Here is a 16,984-nt window from a genome sequence, read left to right as displayed (position 1 = left end):
CGGTTCTGCCGTAAGACCGTTTCGTAGCTCCTAGCTATTTCCAGGGCTTTCTTGTAGTTCAGGTTATCTTGTAACTGCATTTTTTCCGAGAGTCTCATATCGCGAACTCCAACCACAAGCCTATCACGTATCATTTCTTCACGCGTATCACCGTAATTACAGTATTTAGCCAGCTTATGTAAATCCGTTATAAAATCATCTATGGATTCACCTTCTTTTTGCATACGGCGATTAAACAATGCACGCTGATAGATGGTATTCGTACGCCCGTTAAAGTAATCCGTAAACTTGCGAACCACCGAGGGATAAACGGTTTTATCGTCTTCCGAATCCCACGTGAATGAATTGTAGATTTCTTCCGCTCTTGGACCCATAGCGTATAGCAAACAGTCGACTTTGACTTTATCCGTTGTAACGTTAGCCACTGTGCAATATCTATCGAACATAGACTTGTATGTGTCCCAATAAGCAGAATTGTCGAACGGAAACCGTTCCGGCAAGGGAATATTTGTAGAGCTAGCCATTTTGATGCCCTTCACAGACTGGATCGACGTTTTCCTCTCACAGTTATTCGGTAGAGCTTCAGTTTACCGCTGCCACCATGTTATGTATCAATTAAAAGTCTTTATTGTAAGCTTATTACACGAGGCGTCTTTACATGTCGACCATCTTGGCTACTCTGCCTCTCCTACCTCACGCATCTCTACGCGCCCCCTATTCCCTAGCTCGCACGACAGTACACCTGGAAATCCCCAACTAAACTATTATTACTATTATTACACAACACCGGCGGCGGTAACGCTAGCCGGCGGGGTTAGTTTTCCTGTTGGATCTGTTTTTTTGTGATCCAGGAACAAGGTGGTCGGCAATTTATTGCGTCCGCGCCGAACTTCCTGTGGTAATAACAGTATTTTTGTGCGTCCTTCTGTTGTGGCGTAGTTGAACGGTTGCGATTGCCTCCTCGGCCTCTGCTTCGGCTACGTCCTCGCATCGTCTGTTCGAATTTTCGCGTGAGTGCCTCGACTGCATGACGCAGTTCTTCGATGTCGCTTGTTGGGCCGGTTTTCCCCAGTGCGGATATGTCTTGTGGCAATGCGACTGCACCTACGGATGCCTGATTTATTTGTGGGCGTGTTACCTCGGCTATACGGTCAGCTTGTGCGGCTATCGTGGCTAGATCGTCCAGCTGGCTGATTGCTAATATTCCTCGCATGTGTTCTGGCATTTGCTCCATGAAAAGGCTTCGCAGTACGCTGTCGTTGCATTGTCCTCCGGCCAGATTACGCAGTCGCTGTAGGAACACTGACGGTTTCTCGTCGCCCATCGCCTGTCCTCGCAGAAGACGTCTTAACCTAGTTTCCTGCGATTCTGAAAGGCTGTCTATAATACGCTGTTTAAGCGCCTCGTATTTGCCGTGCGTGGGTGGTGAGTCTATAATGTCGCCTACGAGTCCTAAGAAGTCAGCGTCCAAGTGGATTACGACATACCTGTACTTAGAATCGTCAGATGTGACTCTGTGTAATGCGAACGTCATTTCTGCTACCGTGAAATATCTGGCAGGGTTGTCTCGCCAGAAAGGTTGCGGTAACTTGAGCGCCTTTACCGCGTTTAGCTCGTATCCTTTTTCTTCGTTCCCCTCCTGTGGGGGGAATTGGTTTCCGTTGGCGGTGCCGTTCCCTCCGTGGGCCATGTTGTCGGTTTCTTCACTGTGAATGCTGGTCGTAGAGTTCGATGGCGGCACGTGGTCGTTCGGTGGCACACGATCGTCTGTTTGCGTTGTCTTTAGCGGTGTACGCGAAAGAAGCATCGCTTGTCTAAAAAATACGCGCACTCACTTGACGCGTAGCGTTACTGTTCGTGCGTCTATATCACGTGATTCGCGCGGGATCCGCGTGTGTTCCGGCGATCTCGATCCTTCTAGAAAAGTCACGCCGCGCCCGGTGAAAATTACGTCGCGTCCGGTGAAAATTGTATTACACAATAAAAATCACTTCGTCCGGTAAAACTCACGTCGGCTAGTCACCACTGTAGCGATTCGTAATCACCATTTCCCCCTAGGGGGTAGCTACTGGCCGGAATGGCCGGGAAGGTTCACGTGTTCAGATATGACGCAATGTATTTATGAACGACGGTAATGTATTTACAATATATACAGTTTAAGATAAGTATTACACTGTCGAGTAGAAGACTCGATATTCAGATTAGATCACGGATCTCGCGTACAATATATTAACGTATATCGTAATGAGCTGTGCGAACATGGATGTCCGTTACTTGCGAGAGACAAAATACGAGTGAGTGATCTTCGTGCGCACGCATGCTTGCGTGGCGCTGGTGCGGAAATCTTAAGGCGGCTCTCCATCGTTCCGTATCCCGACCAATGAGGTGTGAGAGTCGCCATACATTTCTTTTGCGCCTTTAAATTAATAGACTACTGCAGCGTTGTGGAAAGTGTTGCATTCCTATAGGCGAAACTGTTCAATAAATTATATTAGAAAAGATTCAGAAAAATTACATGCACACTTACAAAAAATATATCTATAAAAATTAAAACAATATTAATAAAAATATAAAAATTAAAATATATTAAAGGCATTATTTAAATAATAAAGATAGATTGAAATTTATAAAATCCACATAACTGACTTGAATAAGGATTAAAAGTGTTTTTATGTTACAGCTTATTAAAACGCTTTACTCAGAATTTAGTAAAATTTTCACAACCGCAAAAGTTTCTCGATGTGTGAAATTATTATAGAAAATCGCTTCTTATTGGAGACAACACACACGGAGAGTCTAAAATATATCGCAAAGACATCTGAAAAATGTTCTATGTCGTTAATTTTAATTAAACTAATGAAGTTAAAATAATACTACTTTGTGTTAAAATAATAAATTTGGACACACATGGAGTTAAAAATAACAAAATGTTATTTAACTTAAGGTATTGATTTAAATTTCATCCTTTAATATTTAACAGCGGGTACCCTCGGCATCCCTCCTTGCGGGATGTCGGGGGGGGGGTGACTTCGCACCTTCGCGGGTGCGGCCTGGCGCGGTGGCACGCGCGATCTACGGACGCTGAGCTCTGAGCTTGACATTCGGCCCTTTTTAGATCTTGGGCAACTGCCATCACGATTACGATCGCGCCCAGCTGCAAAATGTTTAATATCTTCTTTTAATCATTAGGCCTGTTCTTTTTGTCTGAACATCTTGCACGGTTCATCTTTCCTCTTTTCTCTCTTTTCACGTTGGAGAAAATGATTTATTTTAACCATATATTTGAAACCGTAGAAAAGGGCCTAGAAACCGGTAAGAATTGTTACTCTCTTAAAACTAAGTTAAAATAGACCTAAGATTCTAAATTTAAAATTAAATTTTAGTTTGGGATTTAAAATTAAAAATTTTGAAAATTAAAAACAAGAAATTAAAATTTTTCACAAACAAAAGAAATCTTAGTTTGTTGTAGTGGTACCCTGTCGATATGTTACCATATTCTGGAAAGGACTAACGACACATTATGAGAACCGTGCATGCAGCACAGATGGTGCTACTTAAAATAACAACAGTTTTTGCCTTTGGCGGTTGTCTCGCGTGGTTCGCTCTTTGGGACAGTCAATAATAAGCAGCTGATTTGTATAGGTGAACATTTTAATATTTTTCTAACCTTCTAACTTTAACGGTGCGAACAAAAAACTCACAATGACATAACGTTCAGCGAAATATCATGGGAGCTTCATCGTGAAATCCGCAACGATCATCTACGAAGCCAATTGTCACTCGTAATCAGGCGGATTATTGTCGATTTTCCATCAGCGGAGTTGATAAAATGAATTTAGTGTGCGTAATATGTAGTGAATTACTGGCACCATCCGACGATGTTTTCTACACACCGTGTGGACATATTTTTCACTTCGCGTGCTTGATACAGTGGTTAGAAAGGTAAATATTTGATACTATCAAACATTTCTGCATTCTCTTGTAGTTCTCTTTCTTTTTTTGCCTATCATTCAAAGAAGTTTTTTTTATAATTTTTGAAAATTTTTTATGTTGCTTGCACACGAATGTGTTTAGCTTGATCTGTGGAATTGTTGTAGATCAAAGACCTGCCCACAATGTCGGGACAGCCGAGCAGACGATACGTAGGATATATTTCAATTTTTCAAACAGCGACAGTATCGCAGAAGATGCTGCATCACTGTAGAACAGAATTGACGGCTTGACTTTTCAACTAAAGTTGAGAGATGAAAATCTCAATAAACTCACAGAGGCAAATGGAAAATTGGAGACGCAGACAGCTGGCTTAAGACAGGAAGTACGAAATGTTGAAAGTGAAATAAAAGGCAAGAATAGTGCAATTCTTGCCCTTAAGGAACAGATCAAGTTTTACAAACAGCAATGTTCAGATGCGAACACATACAGGAAAGAGAATGAACATCTGAAGAAAAATCTTCAACATTTGAAAAAGTATGTTTTTTTTCATAGTATATATAAGTTTTAAATATATACGTGTAATTTTCAAGTTTGTATTTAATCTTGCAATTAAATGTTTATCTTATAGCGTACAGAGTCTTATAGATATTTCTACAGGAGGTGAGGTGGATGGTAAAATAATGTTGACGAGTGATCCTTCCAAACTTACAACATATATAGCAGTATTAAAAAGGTATTTTATATTTCAGTACTTTATATATTTGATATATATGGAGGTATGATATGGCAATAATATACTCATGCTCATAAGTCGAGGGATTGGTAGGTTCAGATTCTTTCAAGCATCCATTGTCATCAAACGTGGCATGTAAATGTATCAAAAATTTAATTATTAAATTTTCCAGGGAATTAAAACACATGTCTAACAAGAGCAGAGAGGTTAGAGAGAAATATAAAAAATTACAGCAAGAATACACGCGTGCCTCTACAGAAAACAAGGTTTTAACAGAGGAGCGTACTAAGCGAAAGTATGTAATTTTCTTGATATATCAAATTGTCTTAGAATCATCGTCCTTAGATTCTATTACCATTATATTTTTCAGAGAAATGGAAGAACGATTAATGATCTGTGAGAGCGAGAAGATATCTCTGCAAACGAAGCTTCTTGATATGCAGGAAAACCCGATAACGTATACATGCGTTAGTAATAAAACAGCCATTGAAAAGCTCAAGGAAAAGCTAGAGAGCATAAACCCAATCAGCAGACAATGTTTTTTAAATGTGTTTTTAATATTTATTTTTTATTAATTATACATTTATACAATCCATTGTAAAAATAATATTTATTTAATGTTTATTAAATATTTATTTCACATTGATTATTTATTTGAAGTAATAATTTAGAAAAAATATTTATTAAACGTTTATTTAACGTTTATTTAATATTTTTTTTACATTAATAATTTATTTGCAATAATAATTTTAAAAAACATTTATTTAATATTTATTCGACATTAATTTAATAATTATTTTACATTACTCATTTATTTGCAATAATAATTTTAAAAAACATTTATTTAATATTTATTCGACATTAATTTAATAATTATTTTACATTACTCATTTATTTGCAATAATGATTTGAAAAAACATTTATTTAATATTTATTCGACATTAATTTAATATTTATTTTACATTACTTATTCACTTGCAATAATGATTTGAAAAAAACATTTACTTAATATTTATTCGACATTAATTTAATATTTATTTTACATTACTCATTTATTTGCAATAATGATTTTAAAAAATATTTATTTAATATTTATTCGACATTATTTTAATTCTTCGAGTGGGTGTCGGCCACCCAAACAAAAATTCAGTCCCGATATTTTTAAGATAGGCTTTAATAAATCAATGCCCCTCCACTTAGGATCCCTATGTTTGAGTCCTTCTCTCGAAGATGCGTACAGAAAGGCTTTAAGCCATGTCAGTTATGTTTGGTAAACATTTGAAAATTATTATAGGTTAAATTGTGACCACCCGGGGTGTGATCTCGATCGGTGTATATTTCTTATTGCAACCAAAAATTACAACATTTTTATTCATCGAGCATATATATATTTCGGGTTCTGCATATTTTATTTGAACAACACCCTTTTAAGATGTTTCATGACTTTTTACGTGTACATAATTAAATTGGAGATATGAGACTGAATCCATCTGGGTGTCGACTAACCAGTGTGGTCGAGGCGTATTAAAAAAAGAGATGTGGCCTTGGGAGGGTTAATATTTATTTTACATTAATTATTTATTTGCAATAATAAATTAAAAAAACATTTATTTAACATCTATTCGACATTATTTTAATATTTATTTTACATTAACTGTTTATTTGGCATAATGATTTAAAAAAACATTGATTTAACATTTATTCGACATTATTTTAATATTTATTTTACATTAATTATTTATTTACTGTAATAATTTGAAAAAAACATTTATGTAACGATTATTCGACATTAATTTAATATTCATTTTACATTAATTATTTATTTGCAATAATGATTTGAAACATCGTTTATTTAACATTTATTCGACAGTAATGTAATATTTATTTTACATTAATTATTTATTTGCAATAATGAATTGAAAAAACGTTTATTAAACATTTATTCGACATTAATTTAATATTCATTTTACATTACTTGTTTATTTGCACTAATGATTTAAAAAAACATTTATTTAACATTTATTTAACATTATTTTAATATTTATTTTACATTAATTATTTATTTGCTATATCGTTTCATTCAGATGGCGCGACGCGTGAGTCGCCACTCTCAAAGCGCCCCCACCTCCTTCCTCGCTCTCGTTCGGTGTCATGGCCGCGCTTGCTGCGTTTCTTCGGACGAGACGAGTACGTTTACCTTTTTTTCGTAAGTGATTGAGCTAAGCGGCACGTATTCTGGAGACCAACCGAGCGAGATTTGACTTCCCAGGGAGAGCTCACCGCCAGGAAAAGGAGAGCTGCGACAGCTCGCGTCCGAGAGGGAAGATTGAGGCGAGGAGTCCGGTCCAGCGAGCAGGGCCCTTCCGATATTCTCATTTGGGACTCCATATTGGATTAAAAAACATTTTAGAACACGTTAAAATAGATGTTTTTGTAACATAAAAAAAACATTTTCTCAAACGTTAAAATAAACATAAAAAAATGTCTTTTTAAACGTTAAAATAGACATTTTTTAAACATTAAAAAAACATTTTTCTTAAACGTTAAAATAAACGTTTTTAAACATTAAAAAAATGTTTTTTTAAATGTTAAAATAAATATTTTTTTAATGAAAAAAAGGTGTGTTAACCCATGATTTTTAACATTTTTAAAAATGTTTTCAAAAATGTTTTCCAAATGTTTTTAAAAATATTTTTAAAAACATTTCTTTGCTGATTGGGTCCTTCGGTCTATATCACAAAATTCAAAATAGAGTAGTCTCAACTTGACAGCCTGTGCCACAATGCCAATGCCGTATTTGTCGGGTCTGTGATCGGTTAGGAATTATCGTGAGCTAGCAAAAATCGATGGTCAGAATTCAGGCTTATGATACGCAATGGCCGGTGCATTTCCATTAATTATGTCATATCAATATCGTATCATTATATTACACAAACGCTTATTAATTTAGAGGCACATTGCTAAGGGTCTCGGTTTTTTTTTCTTTTCAAGTTGCTCCCTACATTAATGAACTTATGACAATTAGCTAATTACGATTATTCAATATGAATATGAAAAGATACATGTACAATAAACATGATTAATCTAATTCAATATCATCCTCACTTCCTTTTGCTCTTTACTTTCATTCGTTTTCTCACTCCAATAGACTGTTCTGCGTTGTCATCCTCGTTGCCACCACCGCGTCTTCGTTTACCCGACTTTTTGTTCTCTTCAATGTTTTTCATGTCCTAGGGTGTTACAATATCCTGAAAATAATTTTAAGTAATATAACAAAACCCTAAAAGTTAAACCTATGGTTAAAATAATATATGGAATTTTAAGTAAAAATGCATTCAAATTTATATATCTAAAATCTACTTACACGTAGGAGTTGATAATAATCTCGTTGATTGGAATGTGGCTTGGATCAGTCAACTCGCGAAACTGTAATATAATAATAAATTGATTCAAATTTTCGGATACATCACTTCATACGATTCTTTCACACGATGACGGTTAATGTTAATTTCCTTACCTTATTATTATGTTTCGCGTGTTCTATACTTGTCGTCATAACGAAACATCTGACCGAGACATTGCGCTTCTTGGCTACCTGTATCTCTTTCTCGAAGCTGGATCGGGATTGGTATTGTCTATAACTATACTTTTTCCTTGATTCAAGTATATTGTTGGACTGCGGCAATGCACTTCTGCCAGCTGCCTAAAGTGTCTCTGTTGACGTATCCGTATTCCTTCAGATAATTCTTTGCAAAATGCGATTTTTCGGAGTCTGGACTGCCGATCATAAGTACCACCTGTTAATGGATATCTATAAGCACGAGGAAAGAGCGGGCCTCTGTTCACATTTGACGTTCACAATGATATTCGTGTTATGCACGATGCTTCTGTCGAAATCGAGGAATCACATGCCGGAAAAGTTTTACTTAGGTATTTATCATTAAAAGAATACTTTGTATAATTCTCTTTTATGTTATTTTTTATTTTTTCTCATTAGATCATGGTACCAGAGGAACAAACACATTTTTCCAGCGAGTAGATGGGAACCTTTTGATCCAACGAAAAGTTACGACAAGTATACAGTGTCGGATAAAAATAGGAAGAAAGATAAAATCTGATAAACTTAGATTCAACGAATTGTCCAATTTCGTTTAAAGGATTCAGATTCAAAGGACTGTAAATATTAATAACCAGATAAATAACTTTGTTTCATCGTACAATTGATTCATTGTTCAACAGATTGTAATATATATATATATATATATATGGGACGTTTCACGTCAACCGGATCACTTGTCTGCCCAAAATTTGAAGCGACCTACGAAGATGTTCGATAGCTCAAAAAATTAGTCTTTACTAGTACTTTCGAAAGTCATGTGCCCCGTTTTGAAATCCAAGATGGCTGATCCAATATAGCGGCTGAAAGCCTGAAAATTGGAGAAAAATCTACATAATTTAACGTAATCATGTTTTTAAATATTGATTCGGTTTTGAAATGGCTTGGTAAGGAGTTTTCAGTGTCTCTGATCACGATCCTGGAGTTGAATAACTGATATCTAAGATGGCGGATCCAATATGGCGACTGAAAGTGTAAAAATTAGTAAAAAGCTAATCTTATCTTGGTTACGTTACTGAAATTCAAGACGGCGTATCCAATATGGTTGCAGAAACCGTAAAAAGTCTACTTAATTTAAAAATCAAATTGTTACTGTGGTTACTACTCTAACGTTTTTTTTTTTTTTTTTTTTTTCAGAGTAGTTAGTGAGCAATCCCATCGGTAACTCAGTGAGCTGTTAATATTATATTTTCTCCAGCAGTCTTTTCAGAAGTTGATGAAACTTTCCCAACTTTCTTAAAAATCTTAAAATCAAATGTTGCTTCTCCAACAGTCCTTTTCAGGATAGTTGGTGAGCGAATACTATAGGTTGCTCAGAGAGTTACTGTGGTGGCTTCCCTAACGGTCCTTTTCAGGATAGTTAGTGAGCATTTCCATCGGTAACTTAGTGAGCTATCGATATATTTTCTCCAACAGTCCTTTTCAGGATAGTTGGTGAAAATTTCTTTTTCACGGTTCAGTAAGCTGATGTTCCTTCTCCAACAGTCCTTTTCAGGATAGTTGGTGAGCGAATACTATAGGTTGCTCAGAGAGTTACTGTGGTGGCTTCCCTAGCGGTCCTTTTCAGGATAGTTAGTAAGCATTTCCATCGGTAACTTAGTGAGCTATCAATATATTTTCTCCAACAGTCCTTTTCAGGATAGTTGGTGAAAATTTCTTTTTCGCGGTTCAGTAAGCTGGTGTTGCTTCTCCAACAGTCCTTTTCAGGATAGGTGGTGAACTAATACCATAGGTTGCTCATAGTTACTGTGGTGGTTTCAACGGTTCTTTTCAAATTGACTGCTCTTACCTTTGACTATCGGATTCCTAATTAGTAGACTTTTTAAAAAATAATCTATAAAATATTTATTAGAGAAAATGGAGTTTAAATTAAGTAGTCTTTTTACGGTTTCTGCAACCATATTGGATACGCCGTCTTGAATTTCAGTAACGTAACCAAGATAAGATTAGCTTTTTACTAATTTTTACACTTTCAGTCGCCATATTGGATCCGCCATCTTAGATATCAGTTATTCAACTCCAGGATCGTGATCAGAGACACTGAAAACTCCTTACCAAGCCATTTCAAAACCGAATCAATATTTAAAAACATGATTACGTTAAATTATGTAGATTTTTCTCCAATTTTCAGGCTTTCAGCCGCTATATTGGATCAGCCATTTTGGATTTCAAAACGGGGCACATGACTTTCGAAAGTACTAGTAAAGACTAATTTTTTGAGCTAACGAACATCTTTGTAGGTCGCTTCAAATTTTGGGCAGACAAGTGATCCGGTTGACGTGAAACGTCCCATATATATATATATATATATATATATATATATATATATATATATATATTACAATATATATACGCGTATATATATATAGCTACATTGTATTTTTAAGGACTGTGATTTTAATTCATTTAGTTATGTGATAATATTTAATTCATTTACTCGATTATGTAGCTCTACTAAATTACAGTCCTTTGAATCTGAATCCTTTAAACGAAATTAGACAATTCGTTGAATCTAAGTTTATCAGATTTTGTCTTTCTTCCTATTTTTATCCGACACTGTATACTTGTCGTAACTTTTCGTTGGATCAAAAAGTTCCCATCTACTCGCTGGAAAAATGTGTTTGTTCCTCTCGTATCATGATCTAATGAGAAATAACATAAAAGAGAATTATACAAAGTATTCTTTTAATGATAAATACCTAAGTAAAATTTTTCCGGCATGTGATTCCTCGGTTTCGACAGAAGCATCGTGCATAACACGAATATCATCGTAAACGTCAAATGTGAACAGAGGTTCGCTTTTTCCTCGTGCCTAATCGCAATATTACATACATTAAAATAACATGCCAACATTGTGATATTGCTTCATAAGTTTTATCATTTAGTATCTTTACCTTAGTTACAATAAAATCGTAAAACGTATAATGGTGCGGTAATATAAGAAATATCCTCCTTGACATACATTAACTGATCTGCCATTACTGTTTTAAGCTCGCTGAATTCACGCCTCAAAACTTCTAAACATCTCTGAAGAAGCTGATAGATAGAATTACCTGTATGTGAAAATTTAATAATTTATGCCGTAGAACATTATATATCACGCCAATGTTACTCCAAAAGTGACACTGGAGTCTTTTAATAAATCACTAAGACATTCACCTTTCTTCATTATAACACTCCGACGATGGCCAGATCCATCCCAATAACTGAATGTGATCTCAATTTCTTCTTCCTTCAACGCGTTCTGCTTTCTAGCCCATTCTTGCCTCAATTCTTCCTTAAGTTTATTTTCCTCCTCCTCCCTTTCCCTATCTGGCAAGAAACTTGTATCTACATCTGGATTTTTCTTAATCTTCTTAATCGCGGGGCCATCAGATTGCACATTTTCTGACTGCAGGGATTTTTCGGCATTGTCTTCGTCAGAAGACATCTCAGCTACATCTTCGGCTTCGTCCAGATTAAAAGACAAAGCTTGAATCTGTCTCTTCTGTTTGTTCTTTTCTGTCTGCTTCGCCGCTAACGTTCTTTCCTTTTCCTGCTCTTTTTCACGTTCCTTCTATCTATATCAAAGCATAAAACACTGGGCAAAAATCACATAACATTTAGAGCACTGGGCAGAAATCACACACACATATATATATATATATATATATTCACGCCAAACTGCATATATAACATCGTGTTATTTTTACATTACATTTAGGAAAATTATTTCATATAGACGTTAAACTTACATACATAGGGAGCTTTCCAGCAAGTGACACAAGCCGACACAAACGTCGTTCTATCTTTCTTTTTTGGCATTTTGGAGTAACAAAGACAAAACGATACCTGTGTCGACTTGTGTCGCTTGCTGGAAAGCTCTCATAAATGAATCTCGCGTTTTATGTAAAATCGCGTTTTATGTTAAATTTGTAAGAAATCGGTAATCTAACCTATACTATGTTTACGCGAGCGTTACTTAATTCTGTAGTAACTTACGAACGATACGATAATTCCTCCGCATAAACTGGAGATTTTATAGTAACTACGATGATATCGTTCGTATAAGTTACTACAGAAGTAATACTCACGTAAACGTAAACTATTACAATTCCTGTCACATGCACTTAGTCGCGTAAAAGAGTCACGGTGCGGTCACGCTTCGCGTCGTATAATAATAGGATAATTATATGTAAATAAAACAATTACCTTGAATCAGAAAAAATATTAATCGTCGCGTCGCGTAAAGAGTCACGGTCGGTCTCGCTCCGGCTCACTACCGTGTCTCTCGATAGGTTAACTGAACTGACAGTGACAGCGCACTGAACGCACTATCTGCACTGCGCGCAGTACACACACGTATTAACTGAACTGACTGTGACAGCGCGCTGGCGAAAGCGCCGCCAGTGTCGAAAAAGTAAAAAGGACGCGATTCCAGCCAATGAAATGATGGCATGGCATGGCATGAGAGACGGTCGACGTAGAAGAAGAAGTATCTTAAAAATAAATTTTCACATTTGGACTTTGCGTCGCAATATCTCCGCTCGTAGGGCACGTAGCGGAAATATTATAAGAGAACCCCCCCCTAATTCGACCCCAAGCTATTGATCAAGCCTACTTAGAACTTGATCCGTTCACTCGTTATCGAGATCTCAACATCTTGAGTACTCGCAACCCGTCGCGTCGCGTAAAAGAGTCACGGTCGGTCTCGCTCCGCGTATACTTGGCGCGAGACACTACCGTGTCTCTTGATATATACATACATTGGGAGAGTTTCTATTAATTCCTTTTAGTTCACCTACATTTTGTAGAAATCGCAATGGACACTGTATAATAATATACGATTATGTTCAATGGTCTTATTGTTTTAGATATTGCAAAAATGGACCTCTCTGGCACAGGCAACATTACACCGCAAAAATTTGTACATCCCAAGTAGCAAAAAATATTTTTTAAACGTTTTTAAAAACATTTTCAGTAATGAAAAAAAAATATTTAAAAACCGTTTAAATTAATGGGATAGATCCTTTTTTTCTTATTAAAAAAATATTTATTTTAATATTGTAAAAAATGTTTTTTTAACATTAAAAAATGTGTTTTTAATATTAAATAAACGTTTGTTAACATTAAAAAATGTTTTTTTAACATTAAATAAATGTTTTATTAGCATTAAAAATTTTTTTAATGTTTAAGAACGCTTATTTTAACAACTTTTTCGACAAAGAAACGTTTAAAGAACGTTCTTTTTCTTTATCTAGGACTAGGAGAAGTTATAAAGACCGCATTCCTAACTGTTTCCTTATGGCTGCGGTCCTTTTGACGCTACAAATGCTTCGAAGCGTTCTTCTTCTCCTTCTTTCTTTATTGAAAGAAAGGAGAAAAGGAATGCTTCGAAGCATTTGTAGCGTCAAGTGGACCGCAGCCTATAATACTGGATGTGCGTACAACCGCGCGTCCTTCTGAAAGAACTGCTTTCTCAAGCCGGTCGGTCACCCATCCGAGTATAGTACCGCGCCCACGTTGCTTGACTTTGTCTACAACACGTCTTTAAAGTGTTGAAAAATCTTATTGGTCCTATGACGCGGAAATTTTTTACAGAACGGCACATAATTTATAAAGCAAAACGACAACAGAAACATTCGATTAAAACATCTCTTACAATTAAATAGTTATTATAAAATAATATTTGAAGTAAATATTAAATAAATATTAAATAAATGTTAAATAAATATTTTTTTCATATTATTATTGCAAATAAATAATTAATGTTAAATAATATTAAATTAATGTTGAATAAATGTTAAATAAATGTTTTTTTAAATCATTATTGCAAATGAATTATTAATGTAAAAGAAATATTAAGGAGGTTCGATGGCTACAACAAAATGCAGAGAGTTTCATGAAATTTTAATATGTTGTTCTGGAATGCAAAATAGAATTATGTAAATTTTTTAGGAATTTTTCACCGTCCCGTTTTGAAAAAATCTACTCCAAAAATTTAAAAAGTACAATTTTTGGATTAGATTTTTTTCAAAACGGGACGGTGAAAAATTCCCAAAAAATTCACATAATTCTATTTTGCATTCCAGAACAACATATTAAAATTTCATGAAACTGGCTGCATTTTTAACATAGGTTTTTATGGGAAATGACATATTGCATATACCTTCAGAATGAAATAAGTGCAAGAAAAAATGCAAATAATAAGGGAAAAAAATATGCACATGTAACTTAATAATTTACAAATAAATGAGCGAAAGAAAGAGGAAGGTTACCGCACATTTCGTAGAAAAATTAATTATTAAAGCATAAATTGCTTGATTTTTCGTCTGCTAGACTGCCACGGTCGTGAACGACGTGAACAGCAGCACGCATTATACACGCGGCGACCAATCAGAGCAATCCCCTTCATTCCCACTACTTCAAACGCTAGTGCGCTGTTTCCAGAACCCCCGCGTCCCATTACTCCCTCCGATGAAGCCATCGAACCTCCTTAAATAAACGTTAAATAAATATTTTCTCTAAATCACTATTTTAAATAAATAATCAATGTAAAATAAATATTTAATAAACATTAAATAAATATCATTTTTACAATGAATTGTACAATGTATAATTAATGAAAAATAAATATTAAAAAAACATTCAAAAAACATTGTCTGCTGCTTGGGGAGGCGTATGCAATGGTCATGTCGATGTTTATAACGACTCTCCTTGTCGCACCATTCGAAGAGGTGTTTTGCGAAGACCCGTTATTCCAAGAAATGTAATAAACTTTTGAACAGTGCCTTCAGAATTATAACACGACGGTCTACTAGAAGTATAAATGCTTTCTTACTGACAGATAATCGATAGACGAACTAACATAAGGACGAAGAATCATACAAATATCAGAGCTTAACGGAGAATGTGTATGAGGAAATTTTTTATCATATTTTCATTTTATTCTATTTCATAAGCCTTCCGCTATTGTTTTGGAACGAGCCTTTGCTTTTTCGCGAAACTTTTCTACGATATTTACGTTTTACGATTTTACTACCTTTTAGGTTTACTCTTACAATTTTACATCACGCGCGCGCGCGGTATATTCTCTATTTGTACTACATTTATTATAACGTACAATTACAATTGCGCGATACTTTACGCGAGTAATGTATTACATTAGGTAGAGAGGAGCGTATCTAGAACGAATTGGGACACGGAGCTTGCGTTACAAACTCGACTCGCTACATTTGCAGCCTCCGAGTCGTGAAACGGTTTCGCAACGACGGGAACGCCCTACGTGCGGTACGGATATCATTAGAAATCCTTAAAAAAAAAGAAGTATTAGCCTCTGTATTTATTGGGGTGTTCGCGGCGTTTCGTTTACCGGAATGCCTCTGTCTGTGATCGCTTTAATCTTATCGAAGTGTCCAAGCGCTTGCGGCGACTCGATATTAATAATCGGTAAGCTCGCGAGAGAGAGAACAAATAAAGACAATTTGCAAGATAAAAATAAAATAACGAAGACTAATTTAGCTTAATGTGCTCCGTGCGGGAGCTTGAACACTGCGCATAATCCCTTAAAGATCTCACAGGTAGATACCATTTTAAAACGATCATCATGTACCTTGAAAGTATAGACTTTGTTATGTTAATGTAATGATGAACGTCTGTAATAAAAATGCGCAAAAATCGCACTTGATCGCATTGTCAATAATACTCGAAAAAAAAAACAAAGTGGTAGTATTATACCTCGAAATAACACCCTGTACATACTGTTTATAAAATGCGTAATACTACAAAAAGGCGTGATATTCGTACAAAATTACCTTTTTAAAATAGAGAAGAACACGATCGCATAGTGCAGACCAACGCTTTGGACCAAACGCTATGGTACATGAGCATATTTACAGTTCGAAGACCAAGAGGCAGAGCCGCGGGGATACGACGACAAGAAGAAAGATGTCGTCAGCTAACTACCATTGGGGTAGACGAGGCAGAAGACCGAGACAGTAACATAATTATTTTTAAGCCGTATTTTTAAGCAGTAATATAACCCGTCAGTATTATATATTCGTACCTCTGACCATACACATATGAACACACACATACAAAGTGAATATGTGAATATGCTACGTTTCTTATACATACATGAAAACATAATTGCTAAATAAACATTTAATAAAACTATTATATTGTTGTTATTTACTTCATACTTACCAAATCAAGTTTTATTTAATATGTATAATCTATTGTAACTGTAAATAAATATATTATTTACTGTATAATTAAATGCTGGTACATTCAAGAAATTTGTAATTCTGACCTGGATTTATATCCTGTCTAAACTACACATGTATGTTTAAATTAATGTTTTACCTAGTTATTGCACCAATAATGTTTAAATAAATCGTAACTTTAGTTTTTAACGCAGGAAAAGAAAATTTAACGTTTAAGCGCTAACCAATGTTGATGCATTTTTCTGAAGAAATACTTACATATTGATTTTGTTGCATATTCGAAATCTAAAATCCGAGCATGCTAGAAGCACTTTCATTATCTTCAATGTGTCAGGTATTTTAAAAGAACACTAAATTTGTCTTTAAAAATAGGCAAAATTCAAGCAGCTGTAACTTTGTTAAAAATGAACAAAATTTAAATTTAAAAAAAGGATTTTAAAGCTTGAAATCTCTACTTTTGAAGTTTTTATCGTGGATTGAATAAGAAATGAGCATTTT

General features: G+C 35.1%; 1 protein-coding gene and 2 pseudogenes across 1 annotated transcript; 1 reads left to right on the top strand and 2 right to left on the bottom strand.

Annotated features, from left to right (window-relative positions):
- Positions 1-814: 814 nt before the first annotated feature.
- LOC139785407 (uncharacterized) lies at positions 815-1,807 on the bottom strand. The gene has a single exon (XM_071724571.1). The coding sequence runs from the start codon at positions 1,805-1,807 to the stop codon at positions 815-817; it is 993 nt and encodes a 330-aa protein (XP_071580672.1).
- Positions 1,808-3,563: 1,756 nt separating this feature from the next.
- Positions 3,564-5,312, top strand: LOC139785397 (E3 ubiquitin-protein ligase TRAIP-like; annotated as a pseudogene).
- A 2,857-nt stretch (positions 5,313-8,169) lies between these two features.
- LOC139785400 (protein FAM50 homolog) lies at positions 8,170-11,838 on the bottom strand (annotated as a pseudogene).
- Between the last annotated feature and the right edge of the window lie 5,146 nt (positions 11,839-16,984).

The sequence above is a fragment of the Temnothorax nylanderi genome, unplaced genomic scaffold, assembly GCF_030848795.1.
Source record: "Temnothorax nylanderi isolate EJ_2023f unplaced genomic scaffold, tnyl_v1.0 TNYL_tig0794_pilon, whole genome shotgun sequence".
Classification (NCBI taxonomy): domain Eukaryota; kingdom Metazoa; phylum Arthropoda; class Insecta; order Hymenoptera; family Formicidae; genus Temnothorax; species Temnothorax nylanderi.
Note: the sequence above shows the minus strand (reverse complement) of the source record. Positions and strands in the feature narration are given on the sequence as shown.

Bases quoted from the DNA above. Each gene is read 5' to 3' on its own strand.
- LOC139785407 (XM_071724571.1), bottom strand. From the start codon at position 1,807: ATGCTTCTTTCGCGTACACCGCTAAAGACAACGCAAACAGACGATCGT.